Source organism: Helicoverpa zea, chromosome 30 (genome assembly GCF_022581195.2).
Source record: "Helicoverpa zea isolate HzStark_Cry1AcR chromosome 30, ilHelZeax1.1, whole genome shotgun sequence".
Lineage (NCBI taxonomy): Eukaryota > Metazoa > Arthropoda > Insecta > Lepidoptera > Noctuidae > Helicoverpa > Helicoverpa zea.
In genome coordinates this window covers 1,630,119-1,644,816 of record NC_061481.1, presented here as the reverse complement: position 1 = coordinate 1,644,816, position 14,698 = coordinate 1,630,119, and the positions used below count along the sequence as shown (strand labels likewise).

At 36.6% G+C, this 14,698-nt stretch overlaps 1 protein-coding gene across 10 annotated transcripts in view; it reads left to right on the top strand.

Annotated features, from left to right (window-relative positions):
* Window positions 1–14,698, top strand: part of LOC124644436 (segmentation protein cap'n'collar-like) — a 176,371-nt gene that overhangs the window by 113,999 nt on the left and 47,674 nt on the right. For all 10 annotated transcript variants that reach the window (XM_047183784.1, XM_047183786.1, XM_047183785.1 and 7 more), the window contains exons 6-7: window positions 5,292–5,425; window positions 6,235–6,330. In XM_047183784.1, coding sequence (XP_047039740.1) covers window positions 5,292–5,425; window positions 6,235–6,330 — 230 coding nt within the window. The remainder of the gene's footprint in view (window positions 1–5,291; window positions 5,426–6,234; window positions 6,331–14,698) is intronic.

The following is a 14,698-nucleotide window of genomic DNA, read 5'->3' as shown; positions in this document are numbered from 1 at the left end:
TCAAAGCAATAAATCAATACTACACTACCTAATTTTATCACCAAAACAACAACAAAACCCCACACGCAAGAACAAACCGCAACTAATCGAAAATTAAGACCTACAACACTAACTTCCGCAAACTCAAAAATAAACCAAAAAGAATCGCGACAAATCGATGCCGAAATAATCAACAATACGTTTGACCGACACGCCAATGATCCATGGAGCATGCAAACTTACAAACTAATATTATAAATAAACTTACAAAAGCAACTCTGTCTGTCTTTTCTTCACGCCTAAACTACTGAACCGATTTGTGTGAAATTTGGTACAGACATAGTTTTTAACTTGAGAAAGGACATAGGATAGTTTTTATAACAAAGAAAAAATATTCCGGACATATAGCGCCATCTATTGGTCAAATCAAAAATCTGCTGGTAGTCACTATTCCACGCGAACGAAGTTGCGGGCAAAAGCTAGTCAAAAATATATATAAAAAAAATCGCGACAAATCACTCGGTGCCGAAATAATCAACAATACGTTTGACCGACACGCCAATGATCCATGGATCATAGATCTATAGATCACTTCACTTTCGACGCGATCGGCGCGGGCGCAGCCATTGCCAAGGTTACTACAATGCTTTTTGTAATGTTATGTAATAGTTTTTATTTTTATTTTAGAAGTTTGGCAGTCTCTAGTAGGTAGTGTTTATTTCTAAATTTGCAACTTCTATTTTTAACCGATTTACTGAAAAGATTTAAGTAAATCTTAGACACCATTGACTGTCTTTCGGATGGCACGTTAAACTGTAGGTCCCGGCTGTTATTGAACATCCTTGATAGTCGTTACGGGTAGTCAGAAGCCAGTAACTTGATAACCAGTCTAACCAAGGGTATTGGGTTGCCCGGGTAACTGGGTTGAGGAGGTCAGATAGGGCAGTCGCTTCTTGTAAAGCACTGGTACTCAACTACATCCGGTTAGACTGGAAGCCGACCCCAACATAGTTGGGAAAAAAGGCTCGGAGGATGAGGATGATATTTTTAACTAATTTACTGAAAAGGAGTAGGTTCTCAATTCGTCGGAATCTTATGTAATTTTTCTATGGTTTCACCCGCGGTCCGTGGGAACTACTGCCCGTACCGGGATAAAATATAGCCTATGTTACTCGGGAACAGTGTAGCGCCCCAACAGTGATATAATTTTTCTAACGGTTCAATAGTTTTGGCACATTTTAGGGTACAAACAAAAAACAAAACTTTAGCTTTATAATCCTACTGGATGCGAAAATCCGTTTGTTTGCTACGCTTTCACGCAGAAACTACTTAATCGACCATCATGAAACTTTGTACACATATTCTTGGTAGTAGGTGCTAGAATGAATATACATAGAATACTTTTTATGTAATAAAAAAACTTATTTAATAAATTCAATGCGAGCGAAGCCGCTGGTAAAAGCTAGTATTAGGTGGTATAAATGTTCTCATGTATTAAAACATTACTTTACTTAGTTAAACTTATTATACCTACTTAAAAAAATACCTATCCTATAAATTGCAAACCCATTCCTAACATGGGTAATTTTAAAAACATTCGTAAAGCCACGCGATTGGTGAGCCGTGAAGGTTACAAGATGGCCGACCAATATGGCGACCGAAAACAATTAAAAACATGTGTTTTTTATACGACCGGACGAAATTAGACATGGTACGAACATATTGATTATAAATAGATAGTTTTTTTATGGTCTACTAGTATGGGATTTTACCTGTTTTCGGTTTGAAGGCAAGTTAGGTAGGTATATATATTTTTTAACGCGCTTTTATTAGGTCGACCGGTATGTAACTATGTGATGGAATCTAAGGTTACTAATTTAACCATCTTCCAAGGATCGTAGCGTCATGAAAATTGACAGCTGTACGTAGTTTTGATGACAATACAATAATATGGTACTATCGAAGTGATCTGATGATGGAGCCGGAAGATATGAACTGGCACTTCATGATGGAACATCGTATCATAGCTGTGTTTGGCAAATGCAAATGGATAAAAAGTAGCCGATAAGTAATCTGATGTATAAGCTAAACTAGCTTCCGCCTGCGGCGTCGCCCACGTCGAGTTCGGTTATATCGTATTCGTTTCCAAGAGAACTCTTCAAAAGTCCGGGATAAAAACTATCCTATGTTCTTTCTCAAGGTTAACTCTACCTCTGTACCAAATTTTATTAAAATCAGTTCAGTGGTTTAGACGTGAAAGCGTAACAGACAGACAGACAGTTGCTTTCGCATTTATAATATTAGTAGGGATTATTGTCATTGAACTTTTAATAACCTGTAAGTAGTTTTTTCTGCCGACAAATATAAACAAGTCAAGCTTATTAGTATTAAAAAACACCAGTAGCTTTAAAATACATATTAATACAATTAGTTAACACTTTAAATCCCTAAGCTGCTAATCGGGTATGTCAAGTAAAGTAACCCGTGGCTAGCGACGGTAAAAAAAATATGTCTCCACTGACTTCGGGGGTCTTAGAGACCAGACAAAGAGAGGATTATAATAAGTCTTATCTCCGTCCCTATATTTTATCTATCTGTGGTTTCGTCTGCCAGAGATAAAAGTTGACTTTAATTATATGGGACTGATGACAAAATTGTATCTCTAGTAAGCATAAAACTTTGGCAGTCGTTCGTTACGGTTAGTCAGAAGCCAGTAAGTCTGACAACCAGTCTTACGAAGGGGGTTTTAGCAATATAGATAAGTCAAATAAATATTATTTATACCCTAGCCTTTGCCCAAATATTCTGGTGTATTGGGTTGCCCGGGTAGCAGAATTGAGGAGATCAGATAGGCTGTCGCTCCTTGTAGCACACTGGTACTCAGCTGCATCCCGTTAGACTGGAAGCCGACCTCAACATAGTTGGGCAAAGGCTCGGGAGATGATGATTGTATCGGGCTAATGTCATTCTATCTCCAGTTAGCAAACAACAGATAGATTTTTGGAAGCGTTAGGGATCAGACAAAGGAAGGATTAATATAAGTCTTATTGTATTTGACAATAGCTACTGTGGTTCACCGTTATTTAGTTTAAATGTTTTTGTTAGAAATGTGTCAAATTGTGGGCTCGTTTTGGTAGTTCTTTTTTTTTTCGTGTAGTTGTTTTTAATTTTATTGGGTGATGAATATTAGGGTGTTTTAAATTAGATTAGTTGATGATTAAAATATTCAAAGTTAGATAGAAAAATGGCTCTTTATTTGATGATCTGATTTTGATAATGTTGCTGTGAATGAATTTGACAAGTTAAGTTTTTCTAGTACGCAACTACACTCAAGTGAGCGGGTCCGCATTGCGGTCCAGTATTTTTTACTTTAACTACTTTGTTTTAAGTTATATGCTGCAAATCTGGCTAAACTTTTAAATAGAAATCCTTACTAATATTGACCTACTGCCTGTATGTCGAGCTTTCACGTGATGACTACTACTTAAACCAATTTAAATGGTTGTTATACATAGTCTAGTCTGATATAAAGGACATATATTTCCCAGTACGGGCCGACCGACGGGATGCGGGTGCACAAACACCTACTAAACCATAATAAAGACAAAAGTTTCTAAGCTGTAAATCTTCTAAACAAACACACAAAATATTAAATAATAACTTCAATTGAAAACTATTGCCAACCACAACCACAGAAGCGGTTTTACAACACTCAGAAAATTCTTAGAATAAAACTATTCAAACAAAAACATATACAAATTATGATTTATAACTTTTTAACCCTTTTTGTATGAGGGTGTGGGTTCGATTCCAGGTCAGGCAAGTACCAATGCAACTTTTCTAAGTTTGTATGTACTTTATAAGCATATCTTAGCCACCAATGGCTGATAAAACGGTGAAGGAAAACATCTCGAGGAAACCTGGACTATAAAGTCTGAAATCACCAACCCGCATTGAGCAAGCGTGGTGATTAATGCTCAATCCTTCTCCGTGTGAGAGGAGGTCGCAGCCCAGCAGTGGGACGATAAAAAGGCTCTAACAACAACCCTTGGCTACCGTCGTCCATGTATAAATTATGCGGCGGTCTTTAAGACCCCTTTCGGCAGACTAAGCCGATTATCGTTGACCATTGAAAGGGTTACTTTTTTTGACTGTGGTCAGCAATGATTTATAGTTTTTGAAAGTCTTTTGTAAAAATCACTGGTAGTAGCTTCTTGCAGATTTTTTTTCTGTCTCCTGGGATCTTGCTTTTTGTAATTTGCAGAAATTTAAGAACAGTAGTTCTGTTCTATTGAAGGTGTGTACGTTTTTGCAAAAATGGGTTGTAAATGAAAGAGATTTTTGTGGTGTGAGTTTGTGCGGGTTTTAACCGAGTGGGAAGAAGGGTTGTGTTTTTTAATTAGGGAGTTATTGTTTAATGTATTTTTTCTGTGATTTCTCACCCCTTTTTTAAAAAACCTGTGTGAAAAAAGGTATCAAAGTACAGCCTGACAAATATTTATTTTATTTGTGATATATTCTAATATATTGTTATGTGTATTGGATTATAACTCTTGTGATTAATGCACATAAAAGTCGCGTTTGCATCTGTTTTATTATATAGATGAAGATCTTTTATATCGGGTGTGTCGTTAATAATCACATTAAATGAAATGCGTTAATATACTGGTTAATATATGTCCACTAGCATATAGGTTTCTTTGTCCATTAGCACAAAGAAAAAAGAAAAATACGTAAAAATAAAAAAATGAATTTTTCAAACAAAGTAAATAGAATAAAAATGTGCGAAAATTAGAACACCATAAAAGTCAGTCATTACAAACAACTAATTCTCCCTTGAAAACTGACAGCTGTCAACTGATCAAAACATTCGATACTCCTAACTTTATCTCTGCTTTACACATGATGTTGTAAATTATAAAAACGAAAAATGACTCCTGTGGCTAAACCACTAAATGGATTAGGTTATTTTTTTTACAATTCGCCATAGAATATCATAAAGTGTATGCGATAGAATTTAATGTGATTGTGAACGACACACCCGATATACCTACTAAAATTTTTCCTCTTGCAGCCGAATACTTAAACGCCGCTCAATTATCATTCTGTCTCTGTCAAACTTCTATATACATATGCCATACGTGCGAGACATAGTTGTTGACAATTTATTATGTACCAGCCACCTGTCTTATGTACAAAATAAAGATTGATTTGAAACTTACGTAAATATCTGCAAACAAAAATAATTACAATGACGAGGTGCATCTAATAATCACTTTAAACCTATCTCATGAAGAACTTCTCTCTTCCAGGTGAATACGTGATCCAGGGCGATCTTCCTCGGGAGCTGGTGAGCAGTGAGGAGTCTAGGTTCGACCTGCTAGAGGAAGCTCTAGGCCTGGTCGAGCTCGGAGACGAGGCTGATACGAAGAATGAACCGCCTGAGGTGAGGGATCTGAGTTGGTACTTAAGGGAGTTTAGCTGAAGGGGCTGTTTGGTGAATATTTGGTAAAGCAATCAGATTCTTGAGAAATCCAGTTGATTGTATCAAGCTATGATTTTTAAACAAACTTAATTTTAGTAAAGGGACAAGAACTTGTGTTACTTTTTTATTGTCACCAGTCGATAGATTTCTAGGCTGGTTTCGAAATTTTTAATTCTATCTAGTAGTTTCTCACTCCCAACACCAATGCTGCGTGCTAATCTAGTTGGTGACTTACGGCCAGTTTCTTCATCAAAAGTTAAAGTTAAAGTAATGTCTAAAGTAAAAGTAACGGTCAAATTCGTTTTTTCAAGGCTAAAGTGACAGCAAAACTAATAGAAAAATTGAATTTGACCGTTACTTTTACTTTAGACATTACTTTGGCTTTAACTTTTGATGAAGAAACTGGCTGTTAGTATACATAGTTTTTAGCTATAGCAATCGAAAAAGGCTTCGAGCCAATACTGTACCTTATCGCTTCTGCTGGTAAACATACTTATGGTTACCCTTGGGCGCTCAATGGTTGTAAATCACATATCCTCTTGAGTGACTTTCTATTTGTAAACTAGATATCTACTACACCTACCAGTCACATAGCTACTTGAGCGTCCACTAAGTGATTAATGCTCAATCCTTCTCTGTGTGACAGTAGACCGTAGCCCAGCAGTGAGACGGTAAAAAGGGCTGATGATGATGACGACACTTGGGCGCCCACTACCGTTAAGTCACAATTCCACTCTTCTGACCTTCTAAACTCCTCATTCCTCGTGCAGGCGATAGAAGGCAGCAGCAGCGGCACCGGCTCCGAGATGCTGCACCCAGCCATGCGGCACGTGCCGCATCATCCTCTTGCGCATTACCATAACCAGGTATGTGGGCGTTTTGTACCATATTAGCGGTCGCCAGCGACTTCGCCCGCGTGGTGTGTTGATAAAAAGTAGCCTGTGTGTTAATCCAGAGTGATAATGACCTTTTTACATACCAAATTTCAACCAAATCGGTCTAGCCGTTTTTTCGTAAAAGAATATCAAACATACATCCATACATTCTCACAAACTTTCACATCTATAATGTTAGTAGGAAATTAGTAGAAAATATTAGTAGGACTAGTGACCCGCTCCATCTTCGCTCGGGATAACAGTATTTTTCCACTATTTAATGGATGTTATTATACACATTAACCTTCCTCTTTAATCACTCTGTCTATTAAAAAAACCGCATGAAAATCGGTTGCGTAGTTTTAAAGATTTAAGCATACGTAGGGGTAAAGGGACAGAGATAGCGACTGTGTTTTAAACTATGTAATGATAAGCGGACAAAATCAAAAACAATTCGAAAACAGTTATCGGTGTCAGATGTGAGATATCTGAGGGCGACTGCACGTGCTGCTGCCGCTTCGATCCAAAACGGTTTCTTGTAAATATATACAAACCAGTACTGCAGCTGCGGCCGACTTCATGCAGTCGCGGCATGTGCGGTCAACAGTTCCAGTCGGCAGCAAGAATTCAAAACGTACCCTGAGTAATTTCTTTGAAACGCGGCTCTGCTCGGGAAACTAATCTTTTGAAAAGCTTAATTTTAACCAATAAGAACAATCTAACCAGTAGTCAAAAACAATTAAAAACACATATTTACAAAAGTTTCAACAATTTGTCGGATCATTTATTTATTTTTTTGTCAATAATGATTGATGCGCATTTGAGTCGATACTGTCTGGGTTACTCAGTGAAGTGTGTGGTCTAAGTTAGAAGATACTAGCCGTTTTCTCGCGGTTTCACCCGCGTCCCGTGGGAACTACAGCCCGTACCGGGATAAAATATAGCCTATGTTACTCGGGAAGAGTGTAGCTTCCTAACCGTATCAGAATTTTGCAAATCAGTCCAGAAGTTTTTGAGTTTATCCATTACAAACAAACAAACAAATCAAAATACAAATTACCTACGCTCAAGTTTACCGACAACATAAACGTCAGTTTTCTCAAAAGTAAACATCTGTTTTATATTACAAATGGGGAAATAACTTTGTCTAGCACTGCCCAAGCATATGAAAATTCAATAAACACATATAAAATTATACATACAAATATACGTTCAAAATGACTAACCCATATAGGCTTATGAAATGGTACAAAATGCCTATAACTTGTACCACCCGTTAACCGTCAAACGCTGTGTGTGGTACAATGTACCAAGTGACACCGAATCATTTATCATCACCATTTAGGAGTCAAAGTCACAGGTTACAACCACCCTTTGAGAGAACCGACTGATTTTTTTGGTTTTTAAAGGTATGCCTAAGTATTTTTGATAGTCGGTATGCTGGGAGTTAAGAAAGTTTGAAACCAAGCTAATACTTAAAATACATTTATTATTGCAATATCTAATCGATCGGCCAGGACTGTTCTTACATAAGGAGATCAGCCAGCTGCGCAGGACATATTATAGTGCAGGCACATTTGCTTGGACACAGGTGCACTCACTATTTCTTCACTCTCATAACCCGATGGGACGACAATCCGACACCACCGGAGAGAGATCACAAGCAGGACCGACATTTACGTACTCTCCGATGCACGGGTGTATCAATCACCAACTTCCAGACTGTACTCTGATTGCTTAAGGGTTAAACCCACAAAGCCATTTCAGGTTAAAAAAAAGTAATAACAAATATGAATCTAAATATATCTCGATTCGAGTCACGATCACAGTTCATGCGTACGATAAAATCGATGTATCGATTGTAATCTATACAGATTTACTTCGGAATCGAGTTGGATACCGATTAAGCGATTGACGTTTCTTTAAGTATTTTTCGTACAAATCTTTGGCATTTGTTTTTCAATACCGTGTGGCCTAGGGGGTAAAGAACCAACCTCTCAAGTATGAGTGTGGTCGATTCTAAGTCATGCAAGTACCAATGCAACTTTTCTAAGTTTGTATGTACTTTCAAATATATCTGGGACACCAATGACGTGTTTCGGAGAGCACGATAAACTGTGGGTCCCGGCTGTCATTGAACATCTTTGGCAGTCGTTACGGGTAGTCAGAAGCCAGTAAGTCTTTCACCAGCAGTCTTACCTATGTCTATCGTGTTACCCGGGTAACTAGGTTGAGGAGATCATACTGGTACTCAGCTGCATGCAGTTAGACTGGAAGCCGACCCCAAAATAGTTGGCAAAAGGCTAAGGAGATGAGATCTTTCGTTAAACATTTATAATGTTACGGAAAAGGTTCAACTAAAAATTGGAGTGTGCAGTTAAATTGTCATAGTTAAATATTTGATACCTGTCAAACATATTGGTTTAAGCAAAGAATTTTAACTATATGTAAATATTTAACTTTGTGCCGTAGAATACAGTAGCTGGATTTGGGACATTTTTCGGTTTATTTTTTGGTTATAGTGATGTGCTTGGTTTTATCGATATTTGCATAAAAACTAGCACATATTAATGCTTAAAAATATTATCTAGAAATGTTTATTTGATACTAATAAAATGGAACCTTGTTGATGGAATTATTTTGTCACATCCAAATTAGTTTGTCAATATAGTAAAAACGATATACATAAAGTTTTTATATACCAAATAAATAAGATACAGCCGTTCTAAAGTAATGAAATTAGGATATAAAAATTACCTAAGCAGAAAATAAGAACTTAATATTCACAACCCAAACACCCAAATATTATCGACAAAAAAACTATCGACATTACCCATCACTATATCAGAAATATGTATCACAAAAACCCACTCGATACAGGTATGTGGCATCCCTGTTTACTTAGGAGTCCCACTTGAGACACCTTTGTTAAGGTACCCTTTGAGACTGCAAAGTTATCTGACGTCAGGCAAAAGGTATTTCAATAAAATAACTTGAAGAGACTTACTGATATTGTAAATGCTGAAGTTATTCTGTCTGGATTTTATGCCAAAACTGATGAATTAATTTGTATGAAATTTGGTGCGCACATAGTCAAAAGTTTGAGAAAGGATGTGCTCTTTTAACCCCGTTACGGAAAGTGGTTTTCTTGGGACGTGGTAGAAACTGCAGGGAATAACTTGCTAGCTTTACCTGAACCTTCCTAATAAATCTCTTTCTATTGGTGAAAACCGCATGACAATTCGGTCACTTATATTTGAGATTCCCGCGAACACGCAGACGTAAACTTATGTCATAACTTTGACAGTCCAGACATTATGTCCAGACAGAAGCTAGAAATCCCAAGTCTTGCCAATCGGAAACTGCAATTTTTCCTCAAAACAAAATCTATTCACCGAGGCTGCGATCATATAGTTTTGTAATTTACATACCCTTTTAAGAAACCCCTAGTCTATACCAGGAAAGATATTTTAAAATACACAAAAAGATCTCCAGATTGCAATATTAAAGACTGCAATTAACATTCTCCATATCACATTGAGTCCTGCGAAATTGCTCAGCATTTTATGCTGACTAAGGGACAGACAGACAGACAGATGAAAGAGACGAAGCCCTTTTGATTTCGCCGGCAATGCTAAGTCATTATTGATTGTGTTAAAGTTGAGTATTGCGATTTAATTCTAGGCCTGTATCGATAAAATTATACGGGTAGACAGTTATATATCGATATGTGTTGTGTACAACACTATATGTTGAGTTTTAATGAAAAGATAGTGTCAATTTTTTATTGTTTTCGATTCAAATAAAAAGAAGTCTGCTAAAAACTACAGTGTTTCTGCCTGTACAGACCAAAATGTGTAAAATACAACAAAAACATCTCAGGGAATTATTCTGATCCATAAGCTATATTTCTACTAAGTTTCATGAAAATCCATTCAGGATTTTTTGCGTGAATGATTAAGGAACAGACAAACAACATTTATAATATTGGCAAGGATATGACTCATTTTCTTACTACAATGTACTTTGTGTATTGACGTCAAAAATAAAATTATAGTGTGTACAAAGTTAAAAGCAAGCAACTAATATGCCTTAATAGTTTATAATAATACGCTATTATAACAAATTCCCGTCCCATCGGGCTATGAGAGTGAAGGAATAGGGAGTGCACCTGTGTCTGCGCAAATGCTTGTGCACTATAATATGTCCTGCGCAGTTGGCTAATCTCCTTACATGAGAACAGCCGCCGTAGCCGATAATCGGCTAGGAGGACATCATCATCATCATAACAAATTACATAATAATTGTCTCACTTAATTAAATACAACTTTATTTACATCTTTACAACGGTTTGTATGAAGTTCTGTGTTCCATTTACCGTTTCCCAACTATGTTGGGATCGGCTTCCAGTCTAACGGGATGCAGCTGAGTACCAGTGTGCCACAAGGAGCGACTGCCTATCTGACCTCCTCAACACAGTTACCTTTTAATTTTGAACGTGCTCATGACAGGAACTAGTACACCGATTTTTTTAATATCTCACTGCCCAATTTGAAAAACTCTTTCACTGTTGGAAAGATACACTTTTCTCGAGTAACATAGGCTATATTATATCCCGGTACGGGCAGTAGTTCCTACGGGACGCTGGTGAAACCGCTTTTGGAAGCTAGCTCTGTTTATTATATAGCAATTTTTATATAATTTATACTTTGTTCTTTATATACTGTTTGTTATATTCCTGACCTCTGAGAAATAACCTACAACCTACAATATACTACAGATCTATCCTAAGATCTCAGACCACATTGTTGAGATCGGGCGGAGAGATCAAAGCGGTACAGCGCACTAATGAACTATGGACGCGATAGGGTTGCAGCTTATCAAATGAATCGGTTGTCGATAGAATTTATCGATGTTAGTTTGACGTTTTTGAAATGCGAAGATGGTTCATATGTTTTGTTACTGAAAATAAAAATGTTTCCTGTCTGACTGATCGCGATAAGTTCAAATGAATTTCTTGAAATTAGGCTTATAATTACACCCCTAAATACGACCCCCTATCACTTCATTATTGTTAATTTAATTATTTCATTACATTTTTATTATTTATTTATTATACTTTTTGCACACATTTTACAAAAAAAAACAATGTACAAAGGCGGACTTAACGCCTTAGGCGTTCTCTGCCAGTCAACCTTTAGGTGGAGGAGAAATTTCATGGCAGGTGCACTAAATATGTATATAAGACAAATCGAAAATATATAAACGTACATAGACTTATTATACATACACATTATACACAGACATATTATTATATTATTCCAATTTATCAAATAAAATTCAAACGCACGGATTTTCATGGAGTTTTTATCAATTTATAGATTTATTTTTGAGAAAACTTTAGATTTGAGAAACCCAGTTCTTTCCATTTCAGTTACAAGAAATGAAATATTTTTTCCCTTTACTTAATAAATAAACTCTAAGACATCCCCTTACATGGCAACCCTAACCCTAAAAATTACTGATGTACAAAATCGTGAGCTTTCTTAACATTTCTAGTTTCCGATAATATCGATCAAAATGTCGTTTTGACAGGCCAAGTGGATGCACTAATGACCGTCCCGAAAATGTTTTTAGAAAGTATTTCTTTTTCAAATTAATTTTATATTACTAGGTTTTTGTTTTGGAAATGATATCGAATTAATGTGGTTTTGAATTCTTTGCTAGACAGTTTATGTTGTTTTTATTAAGTGTTTTTTTATGTAATTAAAGCTGAATTTAATTTTATTATTTTATGAATGCTACATCAAGCCTTAACTCTTACATCCAGTCTTAGCAATGGGTATTAGGTTGCCCGGGTAACTGGGTTGAGGAGTTCAGATAGGCAGTCGCTCTATAACACACTGGTACTCAGCTGCATCCGGTTAAACTGAAAGCCGACCCCAACATAGTTGCATTTTGTTTTTGGCTTACTTCGTAGATTTCAAAGAGATTTTTCTATGATCATCTTAACTTATCTCTAATTGAAGAATTTACCTCCTATATTCAATTGCTTCGCGTTACCCAGCGGCTCATAAAAGGGTACCACCCGATAGATTCGATACGCATCAACTACCAGAACAATTTGTCATTTTGTCTGTGTATGCGTCTACGCAGGTGGCACGTCACCTGTCTTATAATGTCCAAACAAATATTAATCATGTAGGCGTTTATAGTACCGATTTTTGGTCAAAATCTATTTATATGAAAATTAATGCCACTTTTCGTTGTTATTAACACGCTTATATTAGCTTCACTTGTAACTATGTATGTAAGAAAATCTTGGAATCTTAATTTGACCCACTTCCCGGTCTTCGATTAGGATGACATTTTGCACACGCTCTGAGTTTTGATGACAATACATGACTAGCTAAGAAACGTTACAACAAGCGTGTTTTTTTTTGTTTTTTAAACTATTTTTATTTTATAACTCAAGAACTTCGTTCGTTCGGACTATTTAGTAGATGGTTAATGTGAAGTTGGCACAAAATTGGTCGAGCGGTTCTTCATCCATACGTAGCGAAGCCCTTATTAAGCCGCGAGTTTTTTATAGAAGGGAAATAAAGCTATGAAAAATTGGTTATATGTTCAGGTTAAAAAACATCATCTCTTAGACTTTTCCTAACTATGTTGGGGTCGGCTTCCAGTACAACGCAATACAGCTGAGTACCAGTTTGCCACAAGGAGCGACTGCCTATCTGACCTCCTCAACCCAGTTATCCGGGCAACCCAATACACCTTGGTTAGACTATGCCTCAGTTATGAATTTACTAAATAAAATAATACATAGATTCAACTTCATTGCAAAAATACCAACCTCCTAAAACATTTTTTTTTCTACCACAAGCCGTTACGAATAGGCGCCGCCTTTCAAACTATTTCAAGTAATTCTTGACAAATGATGCGATGACATACAGGTAGACATTTTTTTTACTACCCTCTATTATAGTAAGTCGGTTATGACAGGTTGAGGCTGTTTTTTTGATATTTTCTTTAATTTTAGTGACCGCTAATGGTTTTATTTTGTGGGTCGTTTTTTTTTTACTTGAAGTGTAAAAGTTTTTTTTGTGATTTTGACGGTAGTTGGTAAATGTGGTTTTGTTTAAGTGCTCCTGAAGCCGTGTTTGATAAAGACAAAGTTATACGGTCACATAAGTTATCTGCTTCTGAATAGTAAAAGTTGTTTTCCCTGAAAATGTATTGATACTTATTTATGGTTACCCGGGTCCTGCGGGAACTTGAGATATAAACCAATTCTCTGTCTACTGCGTTTTCACGGTAAAGAAAGAACGAAAAATCATATGGAAATAGCTATAACTTTAGCCGAGTCACACAAACACAGTGTCCATTTATATTTTACTATATACTCAGAGATGTGTATGTCATTCGTGAGATAGATAAGATTTGTGGTAAGATCTCTGAAAATACAGACACAGCTACGGTATATAGCTTGTATTGAGGCTTGTATACAAAGAAACTAAACCTTAGCTGTGACCTAACATAACAGTACACGAATCGGATTTATTTAACCAAACAATTGATGATCTATCGTAGAATAAGTTGTTCACAATGCATCAGACCGGATTTGAACCTACGACCTCAGTCTACAATTGTATATCACTAGTTGTATAATGCGGTTTCACCCGTGCCCTGAGGGAACTACTTTAATATAAATGAAAAGGTTATATTTTAAGTTTGTATGTACATTCTAAGTATATCTTGTACACCAATGACTGTGTCTCGGAGGGCACGTGAAACTGTAGGTCACGGCTGTCATTGAACATCCTTGACAGTCGTTAGTCAGAAGCCAGTAAGTCTGACACCAGTCTAACCAAGGGGTATTGGGTTGCCCGGGTAACTGGGTTGAGGAGGACAAATAGGCCGTCGCTTCTTGTAAAGCACTGGTACTCAGCTGCATCCGATTAGACTGGAAGCCGACCCCAAGATAGTTGGGAAAAAGGGTCGGGAGATGATGATGATGATGACGGGAAGAAATTCCCACGGAAAACACCTAGTATAAGATATTTTTAAACACAATACCAGTTATTTATAAACGGCCATATTATTATTTTTACTGTCCCAAATATATTGCACCCAAGTGTAACACAGTATATTACACTGCTTTACAAAAAAAGTGATATTCAATCAAATATAATTATTAACAAATATGTAAGTATAGAAGAGATATGAAAGTTCTGTAGACTGTAGATACACGTGTAACATACCGTTTTCATGCAGCTGGTCAAGTGGGGAGTTGGTTGTTTTGAGAAATGACTGGTTTTGATAAAAAAAATGGTTACTGTTGGTACAATGTCTATGT